The sequence below is a fragment of the Kogia breviceps genome, chromosome 11, assembly GCF_026419965.1.
Source record: "Kogia breviceps isolate mKogBre1 chromosome 11, mKogBre1 haplotype 1, whole genome shotgun sequence".
In the NCBI taxonomy this organism is placed as follows: Eukaryota; Metazoa; Chordata; class Mammalia; order Artiodactyla; family Physeteridae; genus Kogia; species Kogia breviceps.
In genome coordinates, this window is record NC_081320.1 from 18,173,488 (window position 1) to 18,198,906 (window position 25,419).

The window sequence follows — 25,419 nt, forward strand, 5'->3', positions numbered from 1 at the left end:
TAGGGAAAATGAAAGGTAGACTAGCCCTCAGAAGGACTATAGACTATCCTCAATTCACTTCACTTGAATGAATTGAGATGGTTTGCCTCTCTGCTGCCCTTCAGATGACAGGAAGAATTCTCCCTGGATAAAGAAAACATTATCTAGACTGCTATGGTCTGAATGTTTGTGTCCCCCCAGTATTCATACATTGAATCCTAATGCCCACTGTGATGGTATTAGGAGGTGAGGTCTTGGGAGCTTCGTAGGTCTTGAAAGTGGAATCTTTATGAATGAGATTACTGTTCTTATTTTTTTAACTTTTTATTTTATATTGGAGTATAGACTATTAACAATGTTGTGATAGTTTCAAGCACACAGCAAAACGACCCTGACATACGTACGTATCCACTCTTCCCCAAACTCCCCTCCCACCCAGGCTGCTACATAACATTGAGCAGAGGTCCCTGTGTTATACAGTAGGTTCTTGTTGGTTATCCATTTTAAATACAGCAGTGTGTACATGTCAATCCCAAACTCCCTAAGTATCCCTTCCCCCTACCCTTCCCCACTGGTAATCATAAGTTCATTCTCTAAGTCTGTGAGTCTGTTTCTGTTTTGTAAATAAGTTCATGTGTATCATTTCTTTTTCGATTCTGCATGTAAGCGATATCATACAATATTTCTCTTTCTCTGTCTGACTTACTTCACTCTGTATGACAATATCCAGGTTCATCCATGTTGCTGCAAATGGCATTATTTCACTCTTTTTAATGGCTGAGTAATATTTCATTATATATATATATATATATATATATATGTACCACATGTTCTTTATCCATTCATCTGTCAATGGACATTTAGGTGGCTTCCATGTCTTGGCTACTGTAAACAGTGTTGCAATGAACACTGGGGTACATGTATCCTTTCATACCATGTTTTTCTCCAGATAGTGTATAAAAGGGACCCCACAGAGATCCCTTTCCCCTTCCACCATGTGAGAACACAGTAAGAAGTTGCCAGCTATGAACCAGGAAGAGGGCCTTCACCAAAATACATCTATTCTGGGGCCTTGATCTTGGATTTCCCGGCCTCCAGAACTGTGAGAAATATATTTCTGGTTTTACAGGCCATCGAGTTTGTGGTACTTTGTTACAGCAGCCTGAACAGATGAAGACACAGACCCTCTATATTTTTTCATAAGCATGTTTGCCATTCAATCAAAAATTACCCAGTGTACTAAAAATAAATAATAATAATAATCAAGATAAAATCAAATAATAAAAGCAGTCACCATAATAAAGTCTCCATTTTGAAAGCCTCATAAGGCTCCATATGGCTCCATAAACAAGTACATATTCAATTAAATGAAACATGGCACATTCCAGTCATCAGGTAAACATCAGAGGTGAATTATAATTAAGAGTCTTAACTCTATTTTGAATATTTGACTGCTGACAGTGTTTAAGTCTCACTCTTCTCCCCTTCCCTCTTGCTCCACAACTGGGCAAACTGATAGGAAAACCAAACTTTTTTTTGATGCCAGTAGGGAAATTTGAAGAAACATTCAAGATCCAGCCCCTCCGTGGAAATCTTGACTCCAGCCTCACAGCCTGATAAAGACCAAAAGCACTTGTTCTTCTCTTTGCTGAAGCCACTGTGAACTGGCTTGGGCACCTGCTCTGCTCTCCCTAGAAAGTCCCATTATGTGAGTAATAGAGCTGTTCATACCCTCTTGGTGACTGCTGTTGCATCATCAGTCTTGAAATCCAAGCTGATTTTGGGGGGCAGGGAAAGTTGCCTCTGTGGGGCAACCACAAAACAGAAACAAAATTGATCCAAATATTGGAGTTCTTTGACTTGGATTTTTAAAATAACTCTGATTAATGTATTTTTTTAAAGGAGATGACCTGATAATGAATTATACCAGAGAACTGGAATCATTAAAAAAAAATGAATCAACTAGAAATTCTTAAATAAAAATTGAACTCAGTAGAACAGTTTTAAGCATATTGGACACAGATGAGTGAGCTTATAATTAGGTTAGTAGAAAATAACCAGATGTAAGTATAGCTTAGGAAGAAACTTATAGCCTTAAATGCACATATTATTAAATAAGAAGGGCTAAAAATCAATGGTATGATTATCCATTTCAAAAAGTTAGAAAAAGAACAGTAAGTTATACCAGAATAAAGCAGAAAAAAGAAATACAAAGATTGGAGCATAAATAAAATTTAAAGAAAAACAAAATCTACAAAGCTGAAAGCTGTGTTTTAGAAAAGATTATTAAATTGATCAAACTCTTACAAAACTAATCAATTTAAAAAAAGAGAAGACACCAATTGGCCATATGAGGAATGAAAGAAAGACAGAAAGAAAGAGTAGTGTAAATTCTCACACATTAAAAAAAATTAGAAGACATGGGCAATTTTATGCTGAAAACTTACAAAATTAAATTAAAATAAATTCCTAGAATACAACTTACCAAAGCTGACCCAAAAGGAAATAGAATATTTAAATAGACTTAGATTTTAAAAAAATGAATCTGTACTTTAAAAAATCTCCCTCAAATAAACACCCAGGCTCAGATTGCTATATCAGTAAATTCCTCCAAATATTTCAAAAATACATAATGCCACTCTTACACATTAATTCACTTCCAGAAAACAGAAAGATGGAATAATTTCTTATTCATTTTTTGAGGGAAAGCATAATTTTGATACCTCTGAAGGAGAATAAAGGAGACAAAAATCATACAACTGTCTCAAAATGTGCAGAAATTTTGTTTTATACATATTCATGATTTTTTAAAATCTTAGTGAAGGAATAACAGAAGACAACTAAATTAATCTACTGAAAGTATTTGCAAGAAATCTAGATCAATATAATTAATGGTAAAATATTTAAATGTTATCACTGTGATCTAAAAGTAACAGAAATATCTATTACCACAATATCAATCTGAACATCTGGCTAGTGCAATAATGCAAGGAATAAACAAGATACAAGGACTGGAAAAAAAAAATACAACTGTCATAATTTTCAGACAACATGATTGTGTATACAGAAAATCCTAAAGGCTACAGTCAAAATTTGGCATTAGTAAGTGAATTTATCAAGTTAATGGGTATGAAAATCAATATCAACCAAATTTTTCATATTATAGACACAGAAACTAAGGCCCAGAAAAGTGCCCAATCCATACAGATACTTTCAAAATGGAAAAATGGTGACTCTCAGCCCAGCACTCAAGTTTTCTTACATGTATACATCAGCAATGAAGCACTTGTTTGAAGTACATAAGCTACAGAAATGTTTTCAATTCCTGCTCACCTCTAATCAAACAGAGGCCAGTGCATACCCTAGCCATGGCACCTCCTGGGCATCAAGAAATTCTAAAATGCTGCTGCAGTGACCACACAGGGGGAAGGAAAGGAACAACTAAGGGAAGCAAATCAGCAACGGTCTGAAATGTGGAGTCTGAATGACATGAAGCTGCTGCTTCTGGCACAAGCTGTGGATCAAGGGTCACCCAGGGTGGCTGGATACCCCTTCAGTGAAACCTACAGATGGGATGAGGGGAAATGGTGGGTGTGTCCAGGGTCTATCACAGGAGAAGGGAGAAAGAGTAGATGAGTGGGCTACTTGGTCCTGGCCTCACATTTACACAGGGCATCAAGTTTGAACTTCAAACATCATCTACAAATGAGGTTACACGCAGAATTACAGAAAGACACTGACAGGACTGAAAGTAGATGTTTATCATATAACTTTGAAGTCATGGTCCTTTTCTTCATCCTTAATGCCTATGACACTATGAATTAACATTCTCTATAAATTCTGCAGTTATCATGTAAATACTGTGATTATATATATGGGATGATGTATCTGTAGGTTAATATTGTTATTTATTACATACAAATATTTTGAACTTTTGTAGCACTCATTCAGCATTCTTTCTTTCCTCCTCTTCCTCTCTGTATCCTTCTACCCCTTTTTCTCCTTCTTTACCTGATCTTTCTCAAAGTAACAGAAGGGGCCAGAACTTCCAAGGTAACCTTGGAAAGACTCTGGATTCTTCAATGGCCAATTTGGAGCTTGGAATTTGTGTGTGGAATGTGAAGACTAATGGGGTGCTTGGCCCATCCGTGGGGACAGAGCCAGAAAGACTGTCTTGATATTATAAGTATGACCCTATCTTTAGCTCTAGTCTGGTGTCACCTCAAGACACTGGAGCTATGGTAGGAAGTTCAAGTGTTTTATTTTAGTAGTTTCAGCTTTTGCATGTTAAGCTTGCCAACTGCTGTCATGGGTGATAGCTCAACCTGTGTCCTAGAGGACCAGGGGCCTCCTCTAGGCTTGATGTAGGACTTCCTGCAGGCTGAGTGTTCAGCCCCAGAAGCGACAGCAGTGCTGGATTAACCAAAGAGTGAACCAAGCACATGCTTAGGGCACAATTAAACTGGAACACAACCCCATCACTCACTGCAAGAAAAATGGAGAGCATTTCATATTTGATGAACTTATTCAGAATTTAATTTTGCCATCCAAAGAAAACAAAAAGTAACTTATTTAATTTTTAGCTTGCATTTAACTTGTCTTCAGTTTTGAGTATTTTTATTTTATTTTTGAGTTACAGTGGGGCTATACCAGACGTTTTTGTTGCTGTTTTTGCTGTTGTTTCTAAGTACTCAGACCCTGAAAAAGTTTTAACCTGGCTCTGATAACCATTCCCTAAATTTGCCAGGACCCTTTTGCCCTCCTTGACTCTTTTTCTCTATCACACACATTTCCTGTTCAACATCTCTCTTTTCTATGTAGCCCCACATCACTCAATCCAACCTTTGCCAAGCTGTTGGTTTTCAACTCCTAGATTTAGGCAGTCTGGTTAACATTTCACTTTTATTTTGTTTCCCTTGAACAATATTTTTCTCAAAATCACACAGCACAATTTTGCATTTATAAAGCAATTCCCACAGATGTCTCTAACACAGAGAATATACTTAGGACCTCAACTTACACTCCTACTACTGCCCCAAGATCCTTCACCAGGAGTTCAGACATCTCTTACAGGGAGGGGGGACTGATTTTTACATGTTCATAATGTGGCCAGCTAATCCAGGCTTAGGTGGGTGGAGTGGAGATGGGGACGAAAAGGGAACAGTGTTTAAATCTCCTTTTGGCAATTTTAATTCTATTCCCTCTAATCAAACCTGTCTTCAGCACTTTGGAGGGTCCTTTCTATTGCTCCTGTTTCAGCCTCTGCTTATTGTTCAGGAAAATTAGCAGACATGTTTCAGAACACGTTTAGAATTGTCTCATAGAAAGAGGAGAGATTACTGAAAACCTGTTTCCTTTGCAAGGGATGGAGTCAACAGAAAATAAAAGAAAGATCCAGGAAAACCATAGAAGGACGGCCTGTTGAAATTCCAAGAGACATGTAGAGATTAAAACCACTGATAAATTCTAGTCTTGGGCGTCTCTTGACTTACCTCTACCAGCTTGTTGGCATGCTCGCGGAAAACCTGGGCGTATTCCTTCACTTCCTTCTCATTCCCACTTTTTGCAGCCTCAATGAGAACTAGCAAAGGGACGTTGGTTTCCAAGAAAGAATCAGATATGTGATCCATCACTGCTTTCCGAAGCTACAGTGAAAACAGAAACACACAATTAAGGAACAGAGGAATTGTCTATTTGAGTGTATTACTCATTTAGCCATATGAATTATATCACTGCCTGGAAATAGTTTTACTAAAGTCCCAGTTCTCATTGTCCACAGGCATAATGTTCCAACATATATATATATATATATATTTTTTTTTTTTTTGCGGTACGCGGGCCTCTCACTGTTGTGGCCTCTCCCGTTGTGGAGCACAGGCTCCAGACGCGCAGGCTCAGCAGCCATGGCTCACGGGCCCAGCCGCTCCGCGGCATGTGGGATCTTCCCGGACCAGGGCACGGAACCCATGTCCCCTGCATCGGCAGGCAGACTCCCACCCACTGCGCCACCAGGGAAGCCCCCAACTCTCTTTTTAATCTTGCTGGTGCTTATCACATCAAAGGAAGGCAAAGAGATATGACTGATGAGTGATTCTGAATTAGCTGTATTGTAGGTCAACTTGAAAGTAGACCTACGCATGGCCTGTAGCTCAATACATTATAGGCTCTCCTTATCAAAGTTCTGCTCTCATCCTTCATTGGCCAAATGTCTCCCTTCAGGTTTTGAATCTTGATTCAGCTCAAAAACTTGGGCTCTTTAGAAAAAGGAGAAATCTAGGTATCATTCAACAGGTGGGGAAAACTTTAGGTGAACTGGGCCTTGAAGTCACCCTAAAACCTTACCGCTCTGCAGTCTCCTACCCTTTACAGATCCTTTGTGTGTATTTAATGGAAGTGGAAACATGAAATATCAAAAATGTGTTTGCCCAGGTGCCATGATGATATAGTTGCTGTGCTCCAGAAAGAATTATATACCAAAATTCAAACAATGAGGAATTCCCCAAACATAGGAAAGGAATTCAGAAAAGAATTATAAATAAAAGAAAAATCATTTGAAGACTAAACAAGAATGAATAAACACAATAGCAAATGCCTCAAGAGAAATAAAAAGAGAAAAGAAGGAAAAATTTTTACCCAAAATAAATTTTTAAAAAAGAGATTTTAAAAATTTGAGAAAAGGTGACAAATATTGAAGATAGGCAAAGAAAATTCCATTTATGGCTACTAGAGGTCCCTAAAGAAGAAAATCAAAGCAAGAAAACAGAAAGAATACTAAAAAATATAATTCATGAATTTTCCTCTCTCTATATATAAAATTTTCAAATAAAGTTTTATTATATAAATATAATCACTTACATATTTATTTTATATAATTATTTTAAAATATATAAATTATATTCTTTCTACATTTAATGTAGAAATATATACTCTATATAGAAATGTGTATTATATATATATAAACTATTTTCTGAAAAAGCATATCATGTACTTGAGAAGAGTGATCTATACTATCAACAAAGAAAACTGTATTCTAAAGAAAAAAGGGGCAAATCCTTATGTACTTAGGCAAATACAGCATGTGACTTATAAAGGAAAGAAAATCAGATAATCACCAGACTTTTCAACAGCAAAGATTTGCCAGAAGAAAATGAAATATTATATGTAAGATACTCAAGGGAAGAAAATGTGAGCTAAGAATTTTATAACCAGCAAAACTGACTTTCAAGGATATAAGCCACAGACCAAATTTGATCAACATGCAAGAACTCAGAAAATATTGTTCCTATGTGACTTAGGGAATCTGTTAGAGAACGAACTTTACCTGGCAAAATAACTAGAAAAACATAAACATAATATCTAGAAAAACATAAGTACTGGCAGTGAGCATTCAATATAAACACATTTATAGAACTAAGAATATAGGATAGTCAAATGGGAGAGAGTATAATATAAAATGGATGTATGCTCTGGCAATGAAGAGGTAAAAATAAAAAGAGAAAGGGAATAGGATCTTTTTTGTGAAAAGATTTTAACTATCTTATGTAATTTTAATTATAATGGTAGTATGAAGATTGCTATTCTAACACTATTGTGTTTCAAGGTAAAATAAAGCAAACAGTTATGAAAGTTTATTTCTCATCTCCTGTGTTCTTGCTAACCAGAAGTGTTGGTGCGGAAGAAAGATGATGTAATATAGAAGAGGTTAAGGAAAAACCCTATAGTCCTAGATCGGAAGTAGAAATATCAGTATGAACACATGAGATTTTAAAGTGAAAACACACACACACACACACACACACACACACACACACACACACACACACAATTTCCAAGTTTTGTCCAATGAAAAGGTCTAAGAACAATGGCCAGCACAGTAGCAATGAACATCTTGAAATACAATTTTCCCCTAAACCAAACTAGGACTTCTTAGAGAAATGGTTGATTCCAATTTCTTTGAGGCTAGAAATATACAAATAGCCTGAAATATCTTATTATACCAGACAGCAAAGAGAGATCAAAGACTACTAGGGTCATGTAAAAAATAACTCAGGAGGCTCCCACTTGGCTAAAGACTAGACAATTTAAACATCACAAAGAATAAAAATTCCAGTGGCATGAAACCTATCAAATATATTTAATGAGTTTATAATGACTAAAAAATAATAATAATTAATTGGTCACCTTCAGAGGAAGACAAAGAACCAATTCATTTATCTTGGAAGAATCAAGAATACATCTTGCCTTTCCTACATGAACTGAAATTCTTTGTAACGAGGAAAATGGCTGTCTATAAATTTAGTCCACTTAATAAATGAAGACAAAATGATAGAATATCACCATTTTGCAACCTTTAATGAATTAAGACATCAGACAATGAACGATAGTGGTTGAAAATATCACAAAAAAGATACAACAATTTAAGAATTGTGAATCACTATATTGTACACCTGTAACTTATATAATATTGTATATCAACTATACTTTAATTTAAAAAAAGAGAGAACCAGACATTATGTGCCTTCTGATGAAACAGCACAATCCCAAGTATGGTGATGCCAAAGGGATCAAACCTGAACATGGTAGAATCTCTGGATCCCCTTGGTGATTTACACAAAATACAGAAGACAGAATAACATATGGGACTGCATCACACATATCTATTCAGCTAAATGCAAACTCCGGAAACCTTACAGTACAAACCATCCGGGTCCCCCAACACATAGATTATAAGCAAAAGAAAGAGATGGAAGGGGATGCAACAGATTAAAAGACTAAAAAATAAATCCCCAAACGTGGGCAAACCTAAATTATATCATCTGAAGTTGCATATCAGAGTGATAAAACCACAAAGGAATACAAGGAAGTGAGCATTCTCAAAGTCAGGATAATGTTGCTTTTTGAGTGAGGCAGGAAATATAAAAGGAGTTTCTACAGAGGCTGGCAAAGTCTATTTCTTGACCTGGGTAGTGGTTACAAGAGTGTTTGCATAATGATAATGTTTATTGTGTGTGGATTTCTATATCTATGCTTCATTTTATAATTAAAAATTTCCAAAAATAAAAGAAACATTTCTCATGCACACTTTTCCAATTTTATCTAGATGGAATACAGACATGACCCCAAGGTGACCTGGGAAGCCATGAATTGAAGATGGTGTACAACCCCTGTTCCCCCCAATCAACCTACACCTGAATGCATGGAGGAGAGCTTCCCAGTGTTCTGTCACTGGCCCAGTATTGTTACATGATTAAGAATGCAATTCTATTTTGTTGGAGCTGTTGCACATTTTGAAGTCTATTAGTTATAGTAGTTGGTCTGTTCTAACTTAACTAGAACCCATTGAAACAGATCTCTTTTATTTCCTGCCAATTCTGTCTTCTTTCAGGCTTCCTTTGCTTCCCTTGATTCTTCCTACTTAAAAGGTGGGCCCCAGGCTAGTATCATTGCCATTTCCTGGGAGTTTGTTACAAAAGCAAGCCTCAGGCCCATCCCAGACCTCCATTTCAATCAGAATCTGCATTTTAATAAAAAGCCTAGGTGATTCCTATGCACAATAGGTCCTAGAAGACCTATTGTATCAGTAAGTTCTTAGTTGCAAGCATTAGAAACTGATTTTGGAAGGTTTAAGCAGAAAAGCTCTCCTGTTAGTTGAAAGAAAGAACAGAATTCAAAAATGTTAGGACAGGGTTTCCCTGGTGGCGCAGTGGTTAAGAATCCACCTGCCAGTGCCGGGGGGGGGGGGGGGGGGGGGGGGAAGGGTTGGACCCCTGGTCTGGGAAGATCCCACATGTCACGGGGCAACTAAATCCATGTGCCACAACTACTGAGCCTGCGCTCTAGAGCCTGTGAGCCACAACTACTGATCCACGCGCCACAACTACTGAATTCCATGTGCCTAGAGCCCATGTGCCACAACAAGAGAAGCCACCACAATAAGAATACGCACACCACAATGAAAAGTAGCCCCTGCTCCCTGCAACTAGAGAAAGCCTGCATGCAGCAACAAAGACCCAACACAGCCAAAAATAAAATTAAAAGATAAATAAATTCATTTTTAAAAACTGTTAGGACACTGTGTCTTTATGTCATTAGCTTCTGATGCAAAGTCTTAGGCAAATGAACCTGATTTTTATCTGAGTGAAATACAGACCCAAACTCTGGGTCATGTGTAAACATCTAGTTGCAAGGGTGAAGGAGGAAGGTGTTGGGAGGAAAGCATTTTGTAAAAACAAGTGTTCTGGCCATTTTAGCTTCTTATATACCAAAATTCAAACAATGAGGAATTCCCCAAACATAGGAAAGGAATTCAGATGCTGACTCAAAACCAAAACATGGCCAGTAAAGAATAGATCTGGTAGAACAATAATTCAGGTACTCAAGCATGGGTGGAAGGTGGAAAAAATAAATACATTTATAGGAAAAAATTAAAGGTGAAGGGTTGTCTGTAAGGAACAATATCAGAAACTATGGTCTGGGACAGGAATGGCAAGTATACTACCACCTTTCCTTTCTATGCCTACCCCAGACACGACTAATCAATCCCAGTGTTCTTTTATTCTGAGCTCAAATACCATTTCATAATCCTTCTTAGGACAGTGTTCCAGATACCTAAAGCCAATAAATCCTATTTCTTCTACAGAAGGAAAGCTTTCTTTCTTTGCTGAATCCCACCTGCAATTTAAGTGTTTTTGCATGCCAACCTTTAGGTAGAATTGTCTCCAAGCATCTGACAATCCAGTGCCATCTTGATTTTCAGAAATAAGAGTTAACACCCAAATCTAGGCTGGGCTCATGATATTTCACAAATGGCTGATTGTTTTAACATGTCTTGTCATTGGGACAGATATTTAGAAAAATCTTGTTAAGAATAATAGTATTCACCTCACTACAGTGATGTAAGATACACCAATCAAGGTGAAATTCAGGGTAGAAGGTGATTTTAAATGGGCTCAAAACTTTGAACCTTAAATCTTTCCATGGATACAGCTGCTCTGGGCTTTTCACAACCACTGACATATTTTGCCATATTTCCTTAAGCTTTGGGGTGTAATTGTTATTAAAAATGAAAAATCAAAACAACAAAGTGTCTGGGCCAGGAGCCATCTAGCCCTAGGGGCTTGACAAGAATCAAGCCTCATTAAGTCAGGCAAATTTTAGCCAGTCTGAAGGTCAATTAAGGTAATCAGTCAGTGCAGTAATCCACCCAAAACCTCTTTAATAAGCTAAGGTGCTGCCAATGCACACAGTGCACTGGTAATGACAGTACTGCTCACAGTTTGGGATGGGGGTGGGGGCAGCTGTTGGGGGAGCAGAGGCATATGTATGAAGCTTGTGCAAGAGCACTTAGAGAATAATCATTTTTTTCCCCTTTATTTTGTTTTCTTTATGAGAAACACATAAAATCCTTTGGTCATTCTATTCATTATCCTGATGGCACTATCTTCTGTGAAGCAAAATCATTTTAATTGGGATACTAGCTTCTTTCCTTAATGAAACCAATTACTTCTTTAAAAAAAAAAGAAAAAAGAAGAACAGTTCATCAGGCTTCATGCTTTTCTCCATATACCCCTCTCCCCAGTTCAGGCCCTACTGGATCAATTCAAAGCACAACTGTCATCATTAGAAACACGAATGTGCATGGCCCTAAATAACAAACACATGATGGTTTAGTTTAGTCAGATAAACAGTCCATGCCCTCTAGATTTCTCCTCTAGGAGTGCTGATGCAGTCAAGATAACAGTTGATACATATCTTGCTGATGGAGTAAAAAAGCACTGAGTAGATAACTGTAGTAGATTTGTTATATGAATGGCCCTATTCTTCACTCTCCTCTACCCAAGCCCATTGCCATGTAACTCTATATTGTCTGCCTTCTCTGGCTCTGGGCTGGGCCATGTGGCATGCTTAGGGTCAATGGATGTTGACCATTATGATGAATGCAGGGGTGACTTTGCTTGATCTAGTGGACTTGCTTGGTTTAGTTCTCTGCCATTCTCATGAGTAGGACATGCCTAGGCTAGACTGCTTGTCCCAGGAGGAGGGAGACAAACATGTGGAATAGAACTAAGTCGCTTCAGTCATTCCCACCAAGACCATGTTAGGTCAGTGAAAAGCAACTGAGCCCATACACATGAGAAGGTTTGACTAAGGTGACCACCCTAGACTACTGAGCAACAAAGGCTATTTCTGCATGCCATTGAGATATTATACTGCACCATTGTGACAATAGATGACTGATAATATACATATTAAACTAGAATAAGTTTTTGTGGTCACTGAACCATTTTGGGGGGGACACACCATCAAAATAAGTTTCTGATCAATCAGTTGACTAGTTGGTGTCATTCTAACTCAGTTCTTTGGCCAAAAGCACTGGATTAACAGTAGTCTGCTCTACGTGTACAATTATAAGCTCTGGGCTGTTCTTAAAAACATCACAGCTGCAATTTCTTATTTTTATAGATTTAACAAATTATTTAGTTTGAAATTGTACTGAAAAGACAAGTCATGGGACTAGGACAGGGAAGGATTGGTCAGGGATCATCCTGAAGAATAGCAGCAGGTACTTGGCTCCTTCTGCTGGCTCCATTTTCTGTCCCAGTATGCACAGCACCGTACCAAAGTCCCCTTCTTACTCCACAGTAGGCAAGGACAATTGCTTTCATGGGAAGAGAGAATGAAATATTGCCTTAGGATCCCAGGGAGTGCTGGGTCATCATGGATCTCCAGATGGCCTCAATCCAACATGTACAGCAGCTTTCCTTAGTGCTGGTAAAAATGTTAGCAGAACATAGAGCCCATAATCGCTGGAGTCAATACAAGGAAGCAAAAGAGAGATTGGCAGAATGGAGGGTGCACACAGAAGGCAGAAGCAGATTGCAGCAGTGGGCCATGGAGAAAAGGTGGCAAAAAGGGAGCAGGAAAGGATTGGGGAAAATTAGTGTGTCATATTAGCAGACTTTAATGCTTATTTTGTGTCAGACACTGTTCTAAATGCTTGGAATAACTCGTTTATTTCTCTGAAAAGACCTGGGGTACTATTTTCTCCATTTTATAGGTGAGGAAATTGAGGCAATTGAATGTTACTTGTCCACATTCACACGGCTGATAAGTGGCAGTGGCAGGAATTGAACCCAGGCTGGCCCCAGAGTTCACACTCTGAACTACTAGTATAAGAAACCTCTCCTTTGTCTAAATTTTTCCAGCTTTGCATACATTATTGACTGAAAGCAAAGGTATATAGACACTGATGGTGCATAAAATTCCAGGAACATATGTGATCCAGCTTTCTGGATGATGAGTGAAGTGCATGAAGAATTCTAGAAGACTCCCCCAGGATAATAAAAGAAAAAAAGAAAAAAAAAACAAGAAAACCCCAGTAGAGAGGATGGGAAACAGACCCAGGGGCAGATGGATACCCCAAGAGGGAGTAAGTTGTCCCTCCAGAGGCAGAAGTGATGCTGAGTCCTAATGAATCCCCATTCCAGAAGCTGAAAGGGACCTCCTGTATACTCACTATGAGACTCTGTGACTTTCTGGGGCTTTATGAGTCTGTAAAGAAAAAAAAAAAAAAAAAAATGGAGGACTCATGGGTTAAGATATGTCTACTGCAAAAACATGTCCATGGGTGATACTTGCTTTTATGTAACTATTTTATTAAAACTTTTTGGTCAAAGTGTTTTAAAACAGTAAATTGTCAGATTCTCAACAAAGGCTCAAGTCAACAGAAGTGAGAGTCCTCCCAGAAATGATTGGGATCCACTTCCCCTGCTTTCAGATGGTAATTATGGTATGTATGAAAATCTATAAGCCAGGTGGTCACAGAGGTTAGAAGGGATCTGCATTATTATAGAGATATCTTTGAAAGGTGCAGATGAAGCTTAGTACTGTGACAATCTAGCATTCTAGTTTTTTTTCTCATTCTTAAGAGTTTTAGGATCAAACCATATTCATCCTAAATATATCTATCTATTACATAGTCCATGAGCAAAGGCACATCCAAAATTGAGAGCCAGAGTCCTAAGCAGCCAGGACCAGGGACACCTTGAACTTGGTATCATCCAGCAAGTGCAGGGACTCATAAATACTGCCTTCATTAGCTCATGAGCCCTGTGATTTGTGTCTCTGATGAATAGAGGCACATTTTTTGACCCCTCCAGTAAACAGGCAATCTAATTCCTCTGTAAATTGACTATTAGAATGGTTTAAATGCCCTTGCCTACAAGCTGAAAGGCATAGTTAACACTTTTTACATGAGCTAGAAGACCAAAATTTAGCTATCAATCAACCAGGGCAGAAAGGAATGACTTGACAAAATCATTCGTTAAGTCTGACAGGAGTCAAGAACACAAGGCTTTCTTCCAACTATTTAAATGTATGTGTGACAAGGGAATATTAATTGCCTAAGACAAGACATTTAAAGGTATTAGCTCAGCACTACCAGTCTATTTTACCCAATTAGGGCTATTCATCAATGTAAACAACTACATTTTCTTCAGCAAACCAAAAGAAATACAGTTGATGGATCACAACTATTCTAACAATTCACTGTCTTATTTCATCAGCAGGCAGAGTGATTAAAGGATAGAGTTTAACTCACAAACTCAAGAAGAAGAATAAACTGTCTCAAAAGTGACCAAAATGGTCTGCCAATGGGGTGGGACATGAGGAAGGTATGATGTGTACTGAGCCACTTTCAAATAGATACTGCAAAAGTGTTTTGCACAAAGTTTAAAAATCTGCAACCATTTGATGAATATGAAACAGTTCTGTGAAAAAGACAGTTCAAGAAAAAAATGGCTCTCCCAGCCAACAAGAATCAGAGAAGCTTAAACTTGGATGAGACTTTGAAGGCTGTATGCCCAATTTTAATCTAACCAATGAAAGGACATCTCTGCAAATCTTTTTAATGGGTAGACCTTCATTTTCTCTAATTTCAGTTTTATTGAGATAAAATTGAGATTAAAATAAAATTGTAAGATATTTAAAGAGTACATTGTGGTGATCTGATATACATATACACTGTGAAAGGATTCCTCCCATCTAGTTAATTAACATATCCATCACCTCGCATACCTTTTTTTTTTTTTTTTTTGGTCAGAACTTTAAGTTCTACTCTCTTAGAAAATTTCAATTTTACAGTACAGTGTTATTAACTATAGTCACTTTATTATTTACATGAGACTCTCAGACATTATTCATCTCATAGGTTAAAGTTTGTACCTGTTTACCAACCTCTCCCCATTCTCCCATCCTCCAGCCCCTTGTAACCACTTTTCTATTTTCCACATTTACGAGTTTGACTTTCTTCTTTAAGATTCCACATATAAGTGATACCATGCAGTATTTGTCTTTCTCAGTTTGGCGTATGTCACTTAGCATAATGCCCTCAAGGCTTATCTATATTGTCACAAATGGCAGAATTTCCTTCTTTCTCTTGGCCGAATAATATTCCATTGTGTGTGTGTGTGTGTGTGTGTGTGTGTATTTTATATATATCTCACACCTTATTTAGCCATTCATCTGTTGATGGACACTTAGATTGCTTCCATATCTTGACTATTGTCAGTAATGTTGCATGGACATGGGAGTTCAGATATTTCTTTGATATTCTGTTCTCATTTCTTTTGGATATATAGCCAGAAGTGGAGGAGCAGATCATATGGTAGTTCTATTTTTACCTTTTTGAGGAATCTCCATACTGTTTTCTACAGTGGTTGCACCAACTTATACTCCCACCAACAGTGCGCAAGGGTTCTCTTTCCTCCACATTCTCACCAACATTTGTTATCTCTGGCCATCGTAACAGGTATGAGATGATATCTCATTGTGGTTTTGATTTGCATTTCCCTGATGATTAGCTATGTTGAGCATGTACCTGTTGGCCATTTGTATGTCTCTTTGGAGAAATGACTATTTGGGTTCTCTGTCCATTTTTAATGGGATTGTTTCTTTACCTGCTGTTGAGTTGTATGAGTTCTTTGGATATTAACCCCTTAACAGATATATGATTTGCAAATATTTTCTCCCATTCCATAAGTTTCCTTTTCATTTTGTTGATGGTTTCCTTTGCTGTACAGAAGGTTTTAGTTTGATGTAGTCCATTTGTTTTTGATTGTTTGTTTGTTTTTTCTTCTGTTGCCTTTGCTTTTGGTGTCAAATCCAAAAACTCATTGCAAAGACCACTTCCAAGGAGGTTACACTGTATGTTTTCTTCTAGGAATTTTATGGTTTCAGGTCTTATGTTCAAGTCTTTAATCAATTTTGAGTTGATTTTTGTATATGGTGTAAGACAGGAGTCCCATTTTATTCTTCTGTATGTGGATATCCAGTTTTCCTAACTATTTATTGAAGAAACTACCCTTTCCCCATCATATATTTTTGATTCTAGTTGTAATCTGTCTTCAGTTGTGCATTTCAACATCTTTTTCTGATCTCACAGGGGGGAAAAAAAGGATCCATAAAGAAAAATCTACACAAATGCCACATTAGTATTAAAGAGATTTAAATGTTAGACCAAAGAAAACAAATAAGAGTAAATGCATAAAAATAAAATGGGGTAGGTAGTAATGCAATTAGCTCAAAGGAGGCAAGGACCTTATTATAAAAGTAGTAAGAAATTCACAGAGGGGAAAAAAATATGCTTTATTTCTTTATTCCACTGCCTCTACTCAGTAATTGGTGTTCACTCATTCATTCCTTCTACTAGCATTTAAGAGTTCTGGGTGTACCAAGCACTATGTTTGACCAGGGACACAAAGAAAAATAAGACAAATCATCTACTCTCACTCATTGCTAAAAATTCCTCTATTACCTCAATTCCCAATTACTAATAAAGCTACAGTGATCAATTTAACCACATATACTTGACTGGCCTCATAAACGCTGCTTAGAGGCAAGCATGAGTTCCTCCTATTCAGTGTATTGGAGGCTGGCCTCCCTCTTTTAGGGAACACCCTAAAAGAGTCCAAATTTGTTAATTTCCTTCATCATATTACTAAAGACTTTTTCTCACTTAGAAAGGTTCTCCCAGGATTCCTCTACCTCTCCATCAGAACAGACATACTTTCAAATATGCAGTTTGTTAGCCTGGAAGGTTTGGTATTTCAAAAGGGTGGAATTTTAGGTAGCATAGGTGAAGGTGGAAAAGATATTTCTAGTATAACACCTTGTTCAGAGCCCTTAACCCACACTGAAAAGCAGACCGATTATTCTGTGTATTTGGAAGTTCTACTCAGTTTCCGGCTGCTTATTGCCCTTAATATTAATCCTGTGCATGTTCACTTTTATAGCTTGCAGAGAAATTTCCTAGACATTATTTCATTTGACCTTATTTACAATGTCATGGTATGGGTGACAGATGTGGTTTGCAGGGCGAGCATCATTTTCTTTGTTATATCCTGATAGACGAGGAAAGGGAGGGTCCACTAGTTACACATAGAAAATACCAGAGTCAGGTCTTCTGGTTCCAAGAATAGTGCTATTTTACTCAAGGTCTATGTGTTTATGAATCTGGCTGTTCAAATTCACAAATCCCAATTGGACAAAGCTGATCTTTTTTTCCATCCTTCACTCCCACACCTAGTCAACCATTTACCCCCAGCACTATATCCCCTCAGGCACTGCTTACCACAAGGGAGGATCTAAGTTTAGATAGCTGGATATTTCATTCTGAGTATTTATTATCTGCCATTGATTAACTTGTATTGAATGGGCATAAGCTGCTTGAATCCAATGTGAGAGCGTCAAGAGTTGTATCAGATAAGTTAACTGTAGCAAGGACGCTTAGGAATTTTATGAAATATTGCTCAAAGAAAGATTTGATGCCCCCCGCACCAACTGCATTGGCAATTGAGAGAGATAATCATTGAATGGATGGTTTTATAGAAGGCTAACAATAGAAGCCTATAAAAAGTGTATTAAGAGCAAGATACAGAGGAGAACAACTCTCTAAAACCATATTTCTTTCTAGTGGGGTCAGTTCTTTCTATACACCTGACGCAGTGTGGCAGGATTTGTAACAGATAGAATCATCTGGCCCCATGCTTCCATATTTCTGGCCATTCCACATTACAACACTAGTCTTGTGGGTCTCAGAAGAATCCCCAATGTAAATACAAGAGCCTCTGGGAGGATCCCACCCAAAACTTACCAGTTCCCAGTCCAGGTATCAGATGAGTGACACTTCAGTTCACTTGAGCAAGATGGGAAACTTGGGGGGATAAGATGCTGTTGGGTAAGGGAAGATGAGCACTTACTGTTGGTACATATGTCACTTGTAAATGAACCTCTAAAACTTCTGACCCTTTGTGGTAATCAAAGAGCCCATCACATTTCCTAAAAGAGAAAACCTTTCACCCATGCTCCTCTGCTCTAATCCAGTTATAGATAATCGTGTACCTCTGAGCCAACTTCTCTCTCCCGAGCTCTGCCACTCTACGCTATACTTCTTCACTTCCTGTCTTTAACTATTGCACAGTTTCCAACAGCTGCTGAGATTTTTGCTAGAGGGGCTTCATTTCAGACAGAGTTCTAATGATTACTCCACATTTCTAAGTTTGTGGAAATCCTATAACATGACTGATGCTATCACTGTTTAAAGGAAAGGCAGGAGACAGTGAGACTTTGGGTCTTTCAGTTTTTCTGGAGATCTGGACTCTTACACCATATTTGTTTCATCTCAAGCAGACTCTTACTTCTAGAGCATGGGTTGCCCTACTTTTCCTATAAAAGGCCAGACAATATATAATTGAGTCTTTGCAGCCAGTTGGTCTCTACCACAACTACTCAACTCTGCCATTATGGAACAAAAACTGACAATACAACTTCTTTACCTAAACAGGCAGAGGGCCAGATTTGGGCCACAGGTTTGCAGGCAAACCTGTTTTATGTGGTTTCACCCATGGATTTTAAGTCTTGCAACCTTATCACTCTGTCCATGTCACTCTGTTGCTTCACTAGTACTGCAAATCCCTGGCTATTTCAAGCTCCATTCACCCACTCTTTACTTAGAACTGAGCATCTGCAGTACCCAGTAGTTACCTGCTTAAGAAGAGAAATAAGGAGGCTAGAAATGGCCTCAAGAGTCCCCAAGGGGCCAGTCTGACTACTTTACTTGACCAAGTTGACTTTTATTCTCTTTGCCTCATGCTCTGCTAGAAAACATAGGTTATTTCAATGGTGTCTAAGGAATTCCATTTCTAGCGGACACTTTGAGGCAAAGAACAGAGGAATGGTTCGCTGTAAAAGGAGGAGTTGTTGACTTTTCCTAAAAATTCTGTGGACTAGGAGGGTATCTGGTTGGGTTGCCCAGCCTGCTCATTACATTAGTAGGTGTTCCGACCTGGACTGGACTCCAAATCCTGATATTTCCTCCTAATTTGGCAAACATATTGAGAGTACTTCCACAAACTGGACAAATACACAGAGAATGCACCCAAAGAGCAACAGACAAGCTGGTCGCTATGGTAATTTACAGACACAATGAAAGTCACAAGTCATCTACTTTCACCTGGTTATTATGGCATCTATGGCTACAGCCTCAGGGTCACATTGATCTAAGCCTTCAGATTTCAAAGGAGGGGCTGAGGGAAATCTGCTCAGTCAGCATGGTTCATTAGTGCTGCCTTCTTACTGCCCCTGTGACCCTGAGCCCTCCCTCGCCCATGTTCACCTGCATGGACCTCCCAGCTCACCTTGACCAAAGGTGCTCTTCAACTTCTCTGTCAGCCCCTTCATGCAGCTGCAACTCCGACTGCAGCTACTTAAAGGCAGCTTGATCTTCACTGAAATTGAAGGTATCAAATAAAGGTATAGACGTACTGCCCTTAAGAGTTAACAGGATTGATGTACTCATGAAAAACCAAGAAATTGTGGAATGAAAGAGGAGGTACTGAGACTGGTTGTTCACCCAAACTTCTGGCAAGCACTTATGGTTGAATCAGATGGAAAATCCCCTCATCACCAGAGCCCTCAAGAAAAATCATTCCTCCCTAACCCTAGAACACTGAGGCACAATCCATTCATCTCTTTCTTACTGAATATACCAGGTAGGTCAGCTAGTCTCTAGATTTGCATTTAATCAACTATCTCCCACCCCAGCTAAAATGAAAGTCCTTTACTTTTTCCCCCTGTGATTAATTAGGAAAATAATTATCAAAATCTCATTCATGGCTCAGTGTCTTGTACGGGGTTGGCCACAGATATGGATGATTTAAGGAAGGAAAGAAATGATGATATTAAAGAGGAAAGCTATTATTTTGATTATTATTGAGGATCTCAAGACATTATTAATTGATATTTACCTTATAGCCTTCCCATGAATGGAATTTTAATAAAAACTATAAACTAAGACCAAAATGTATCAACTTTAACAACTACCGTCATTAAAAGGACAGGCTTCAGAATCCGCCCACTTGGGTTCACTAACTTACCAGCTTTATATCAGTAATAAATGTAATTTCACTCTTTTTTACAGAGTTGCTTCAAAATGCAACTCTGTAAAAATAAAATCTTTTGATAATAATAGATTGTAGAATCAAATTGTAGATAAAGTGTCAAGGAGAGAATGGACACTTGTTAAGCAAATGTCCAACAGTTTCAGTGGCTTTCAGCTTTGCTTTTTTGACCTTCATACATAACCAGATACAAATAGGAACAATGGATCAGATGATTAAGAGAGTTGGCTATTTCAGCTTTCAATGACAAGACAGCAGCAGCTGCTCGGTTCCTAAGCCTAACCACTCTTAGCATTCAGAGTTATGGAAAGGCAAGCCAAGTGGTTGTGAAGCCATGAATTCATATGCAATAATAATCACTATTTGTAGGTCTTTGAAACTCTAAATAGAGTTCTTTACTGAAGCTTTTATCTGGGCCTTAAACTTAGACAAAGTGGAAAAAAAATCAGTTTTGCGGCACAAAACCAACATCAATGGTTGATAATTACAAAATCACTGATCTTAACTCAATTTCCTAGCTACTAAAATTGCCCAGTAATGGTACCAGATGCTGGGTAAAGGGATAAGCTCCCATATCTAAAGCAGCGGCTGTTGCAGGTCGTGTTAAGGATGCTGAAGAAAGACCTTTTGCCCTGAGAAAAGACCTTAGAGGTCCCTTCCACTTCTAAGAGTTTATGAGTCCATGACCACTGAATCCATCTCTCTTTTTTCAAAGCTGGTTGAGAAATAAGCTCAGAAGATATTATTCCTTTCTTTTCCCCTACTCCTACCCCCCTCTGATTTTAGGGGCAACTGCAAATCTTTATACACATATAATCATATAATCAGCATTCAGCTTTTAAAATAAGCATTTAAACAGACTGTATCCATCGTATATTAACACATATATGTGGAATCTGAAAAAATTGGTATAGATGACCTTATTTACAAAGCAGAAATAGAGATATAGACGTAGAGAACAAACATATGGATACCAAGGGGGAAAGGGGGGGATGGGATGAATTGGGAGATTGGGATTGACATATATACACAATTGATACTACGTATAAAATAGATAAGTAATGAGAAGCTACTGTATAGCAGAGGGAACTCTACTCAATGATCTGTGGTGACCTAAATGATAAGGGAGTCCAAACATGAGGGGATATATGTATACATATAGCTGATTCACTTTGCCATACAGTATAAACTAACACAATATTGAAAGCAACTATACTCCAATAAAAAAAAAAAATGAGAGACTGTATCCTTCTTTCTGAAGTTAAAGATGGGTGTGATTTTTCTCCCTCTCATTGGAGGGCATTCTTTGTTGAGATGATTAAATTTCTTACCTTTTTTTCTGTATATGAAGGAAATTTTCCATGCTCCAGCCTGACAAAAATACCTGTTCTGGGTACAGTTTCCTGAAATGTGGCACCATATGTGCATCAGTAAACATTATGTGTAGAGTAAATTAAGCCAAGCCTTATAATGAGGCAGTAAGGAAATTACTGTAGACCTGAAAGAGTAAATCAGCAGTATTAAAATGCTCTCCATTTTCTCTGAAGCACTTCAGAGTGCCATAAAAAAGCTCTTATCACTGTGATAAACATCAGAAAGAAATGCATTTGGAGCAAGACAACTTAAAAGACACCACAATTCAAATAGGTCTTCAAATCTGGAGTCCAAGGTGTCATCTCATCACAAAACTTAAAAGTCAGCCCTTTTGCCACTAATGTAGGAGAAAAAAGAAAACTGCCTGACATTGAGACTTTGGGGGTAAACTCTCTCATATAGCAGGTGCAGTAAAGACATTAAGAGATAGACGCTCTGGAGCAGAGCCAAGACTAAGGAGAGTCCCCATCATAAACAAAATAGCAATGCTGTAAATAAAAACGGGATCAGTATTCCTGGGGTTTCCTTTTGCTTCAGGCTTCAGTATAGCTCAGCACTGCCTTGCTACTGATCCTGTCTTTATTTCCAATGTTGATAAGATGCTCATTATGAATTTTTTTTGCATTAATTTCAATTTTCTAAAATACTGCAGAAAATATAATTTATCTTGATTACTCAGTTTTTTGGTTATCTCTAAAATTATGTGCCATAGGCTACTGCCCCTTCACCTCCACTTGGCCCTGCACAGATCTTGCCAAGCCCTTCAACACAGCACAGTGAACAATTAGACCATCCATTTCTAATCTTGGCCCATGGGGAGAAGAGGCTCAAGCTTGGATTCTCCCTGCCTCAAAACAAGTATTGTATCTGTGAAGTGGTGAGGTCTAGAAGATGCCAAATGGATTGGAGAGAACTTGGAGGGCTTCTGGAATCCTCAAGTAAATCTTCCAAAGGACTGTAATGAGATCTAAAAGTTCCCACCATCAGAAACAAAGGCAGTGGAATTCAAACCTGCCAGAACATCACAGTTACCTAGAAAGCTTATCATGATACAGAGTTTAAGTTACCACCGTCTGTACCTGAAATCAGAAATCTCTCAAGATGGAGCCATATACAGGTTTCTCCCGCTATCCAAAAGTAGAGCATTCCTATGAAACCTTTTATAAGCCGAAATGCTGTAAACCGAAGAAGCAACTACCTTATGATGAATCTTGCCAATGGATTCACAAAATAAATCAAGATAAAACACAGATGCTTACAAACACAGTTCAAAGCTATGGCAGCTGAATGCTGAGATGTTGAGTGTAGTTCCCGGAGAAGGGGCTTGACGGTGCCACTCTTGCTACTCAGTGGTGCCCACAGCCTGTATAAGAGCTGTCTGCAAAATACTGGACAGATTTTTGCGTTTCACCTTTTTTTTTTTTTTTTTTTTTGGTAAAAGCAAAAATCCTCCAGATTTCTTTCAGTTAGCAAAAACAGGAACTAATGTAGGTATTTCATAAAAGCAAAATGGCATAAAATGGACTTTTAGAAAGTGGGGGATACCTGTATCTGCATTTTGGCAGGTTCTTGAGCTGACTTTTCTAAAGCCAGCCCAGCAGCAGGAGACATCTGGGTTAAAGCATAGAAGCTCTCTCTTAAGATGGAAAAAGCTGTTATTATCACAGTAAAAATGGACTTTTTAAGCTAACAAATCTTGTTCCTAAAACAACAGAAGCAAAGACATGAGAGCTTAGAACAGAGGGAAGTTGATGATTGGGATATTTTGGGGTGGGATAGCTGCATACAGAGGATTCTTCATCCTTTCAACACCTGTGTTGTAGCAGTTTTATTTGGGGCGCTAAGATATGCCTTGAGGAAACAAAGAATATCAGGACACAGGCACAAGAAAAAGCACATAAACAACTTAAATCAACTGTAAAAAGTATCATAATAAAGCTATTTTAAAATGCTTTAGGAGCCTACTGAATAAACCCTGTTTATAAAAATTGGATAAAGTTGTGATGATAAGGTGACATTTAAGCTAAGTGTTGTAGGAAAAATTGTGAATTTTCCTAAAAGGAAAATAAAAAAAGGAGGGAGGGAGGACATTTGGAAAAATTGTTAATTTTCCTGGAAGAAAAAAATTAAAAGGAGGGAAAGGGGTCATTCCAGGCAGAAGTAACATCAAGTGAAAAGTCATGAAGATGTGCGAATACTGGTCTAAGAGACTGCTGGAGCTACAGTGCGCTGAAGACAGGGAGCCTGGGATCAAGGCACTGGTTAGGAGGCTGTGACCATCCTTTTCGTGAAAAGCAATTAAGCAGTGCCAATGGCAGTGGAGAGGAAGGAATGCACTCAAAACACAGATAGGAGGTGGAATCAGTTGAACTAAATGACTGCACTTAGGATGGATGTTCTGAAATGTTTGGGTAAGCTGAAAGGACATTAAAAAAAACACACAAAAATCCTTGTTGTTTGAATCATCATCTTTGAAAATCTTCCAAATTTTCCTGCTTAGGAGTTTCAATCTGGAAAATATGATAGAATTTTTTTATAATCCTATATTGGATCTTCCAGTGTCAGGATCAAGATTCTATATGGCATTCTCATTGCCTAGGACAGGAGGTGTCAGAGACAGGACCAAAAGCAGACATTCTCTTGAATGTGTCAGACATTCTCTTGAGACTCAGACATTGCTATGTATCCTTCCCCATCCCACTTTTCCTTGGCTTCTGGGGCCTGGCGGTTTCCTATTCATACACGTGATACAGATCCCTCTGCTCAGTACAGCGTCTTATTTGATTAATCAATATTGATCAAGCTACTGGACTCCTTCTGTGATCTAGACTCGCTAGTGAGAGAGAGGTCAAGCTTGGCATCCTCCACAAGCTTGTGTTCATGTGTGAACCATCGACCACATGCTGGCTCACAGGAATCAATTAAACTATCCCATGGGGGCTTCGCTTCCCTGGTGGCTCAGTGGTTGAGAGTCCGCCTGCCGAGGCAGGGGACGCGGGTTCGAGCCCTGGTCTGGGAGGATCCCACATGCCGCGGAGCAACTAGGTCCGTGAGCCACAACTACTGATCCTGCACGTCCGGAACCTGTGCTCCGCGACAAGACAGGCCGCGATAGTGAGAGGCCCGCGCACCGCGATGAAGAGTGGCCCCCGCTCGCCACAACTGGAGAAAGCCCTCGCACAGAAACGAAGACCCAACACAGCCAAAATAAATAAATAAATAAATTTATTAAAAAAAAAAAAAAAAAAAGGGCTTCCCTGGTGGCGCAGTGGTTGAGAATCCGCCTGCCGATGCAGGAGACACGGGTTCGTGCCCTGGTCCGGGAAGATCCCACATGCCGCGGAGCAACTAAGCCCGTGAGCCATGGCCGCTGAGCCTGTGCGTCCGGAGCCTGTGCTCCGCAACGGGAGAGGCCACAACAGTGAGAGGCCCGCATACCGCAAAAAAAAAAAAAAAAAAAAAAAAAAAAAAAAAAAACTACTCCATGATTTGAATAGTGTCTTTGTAAGGAAAGAGCTTGCTGATAGTGATATTTTAAGAACTATTTGCAAGGATAAAATCATGTCCCTTGAACTTGGCCTAATGAGCGTTTTCCAGGAGATAAATAAGT

The 25,419-nt window shown here is 38.6% G+C and overlaps 1 protein-coding gene across 2 annotated transcripts in view; it reads right to left on the minus strand.

Moving 5' to 3' along the window:
- Nucleotides 1–25,419, minus strand: part of CTNNA2 (catenin alpha 2) — a 1,184,370-nt gene that overhangs the window by 221,024 nt on the left and 937,927 nt on the right. For both annotated transcript variants that reach the window (XM_067007311.1, XM_059079035.2), the window contains exon 9: nt 5,472–5,624. In XM_067007311.1, coding sequence (XP_066863412.1) covers nt 5,472–5,624 — 153 coding nt within the window. The remainder of the gene's footprint in view (nt 1–5,471; nt 5,625–25,419) is intronic.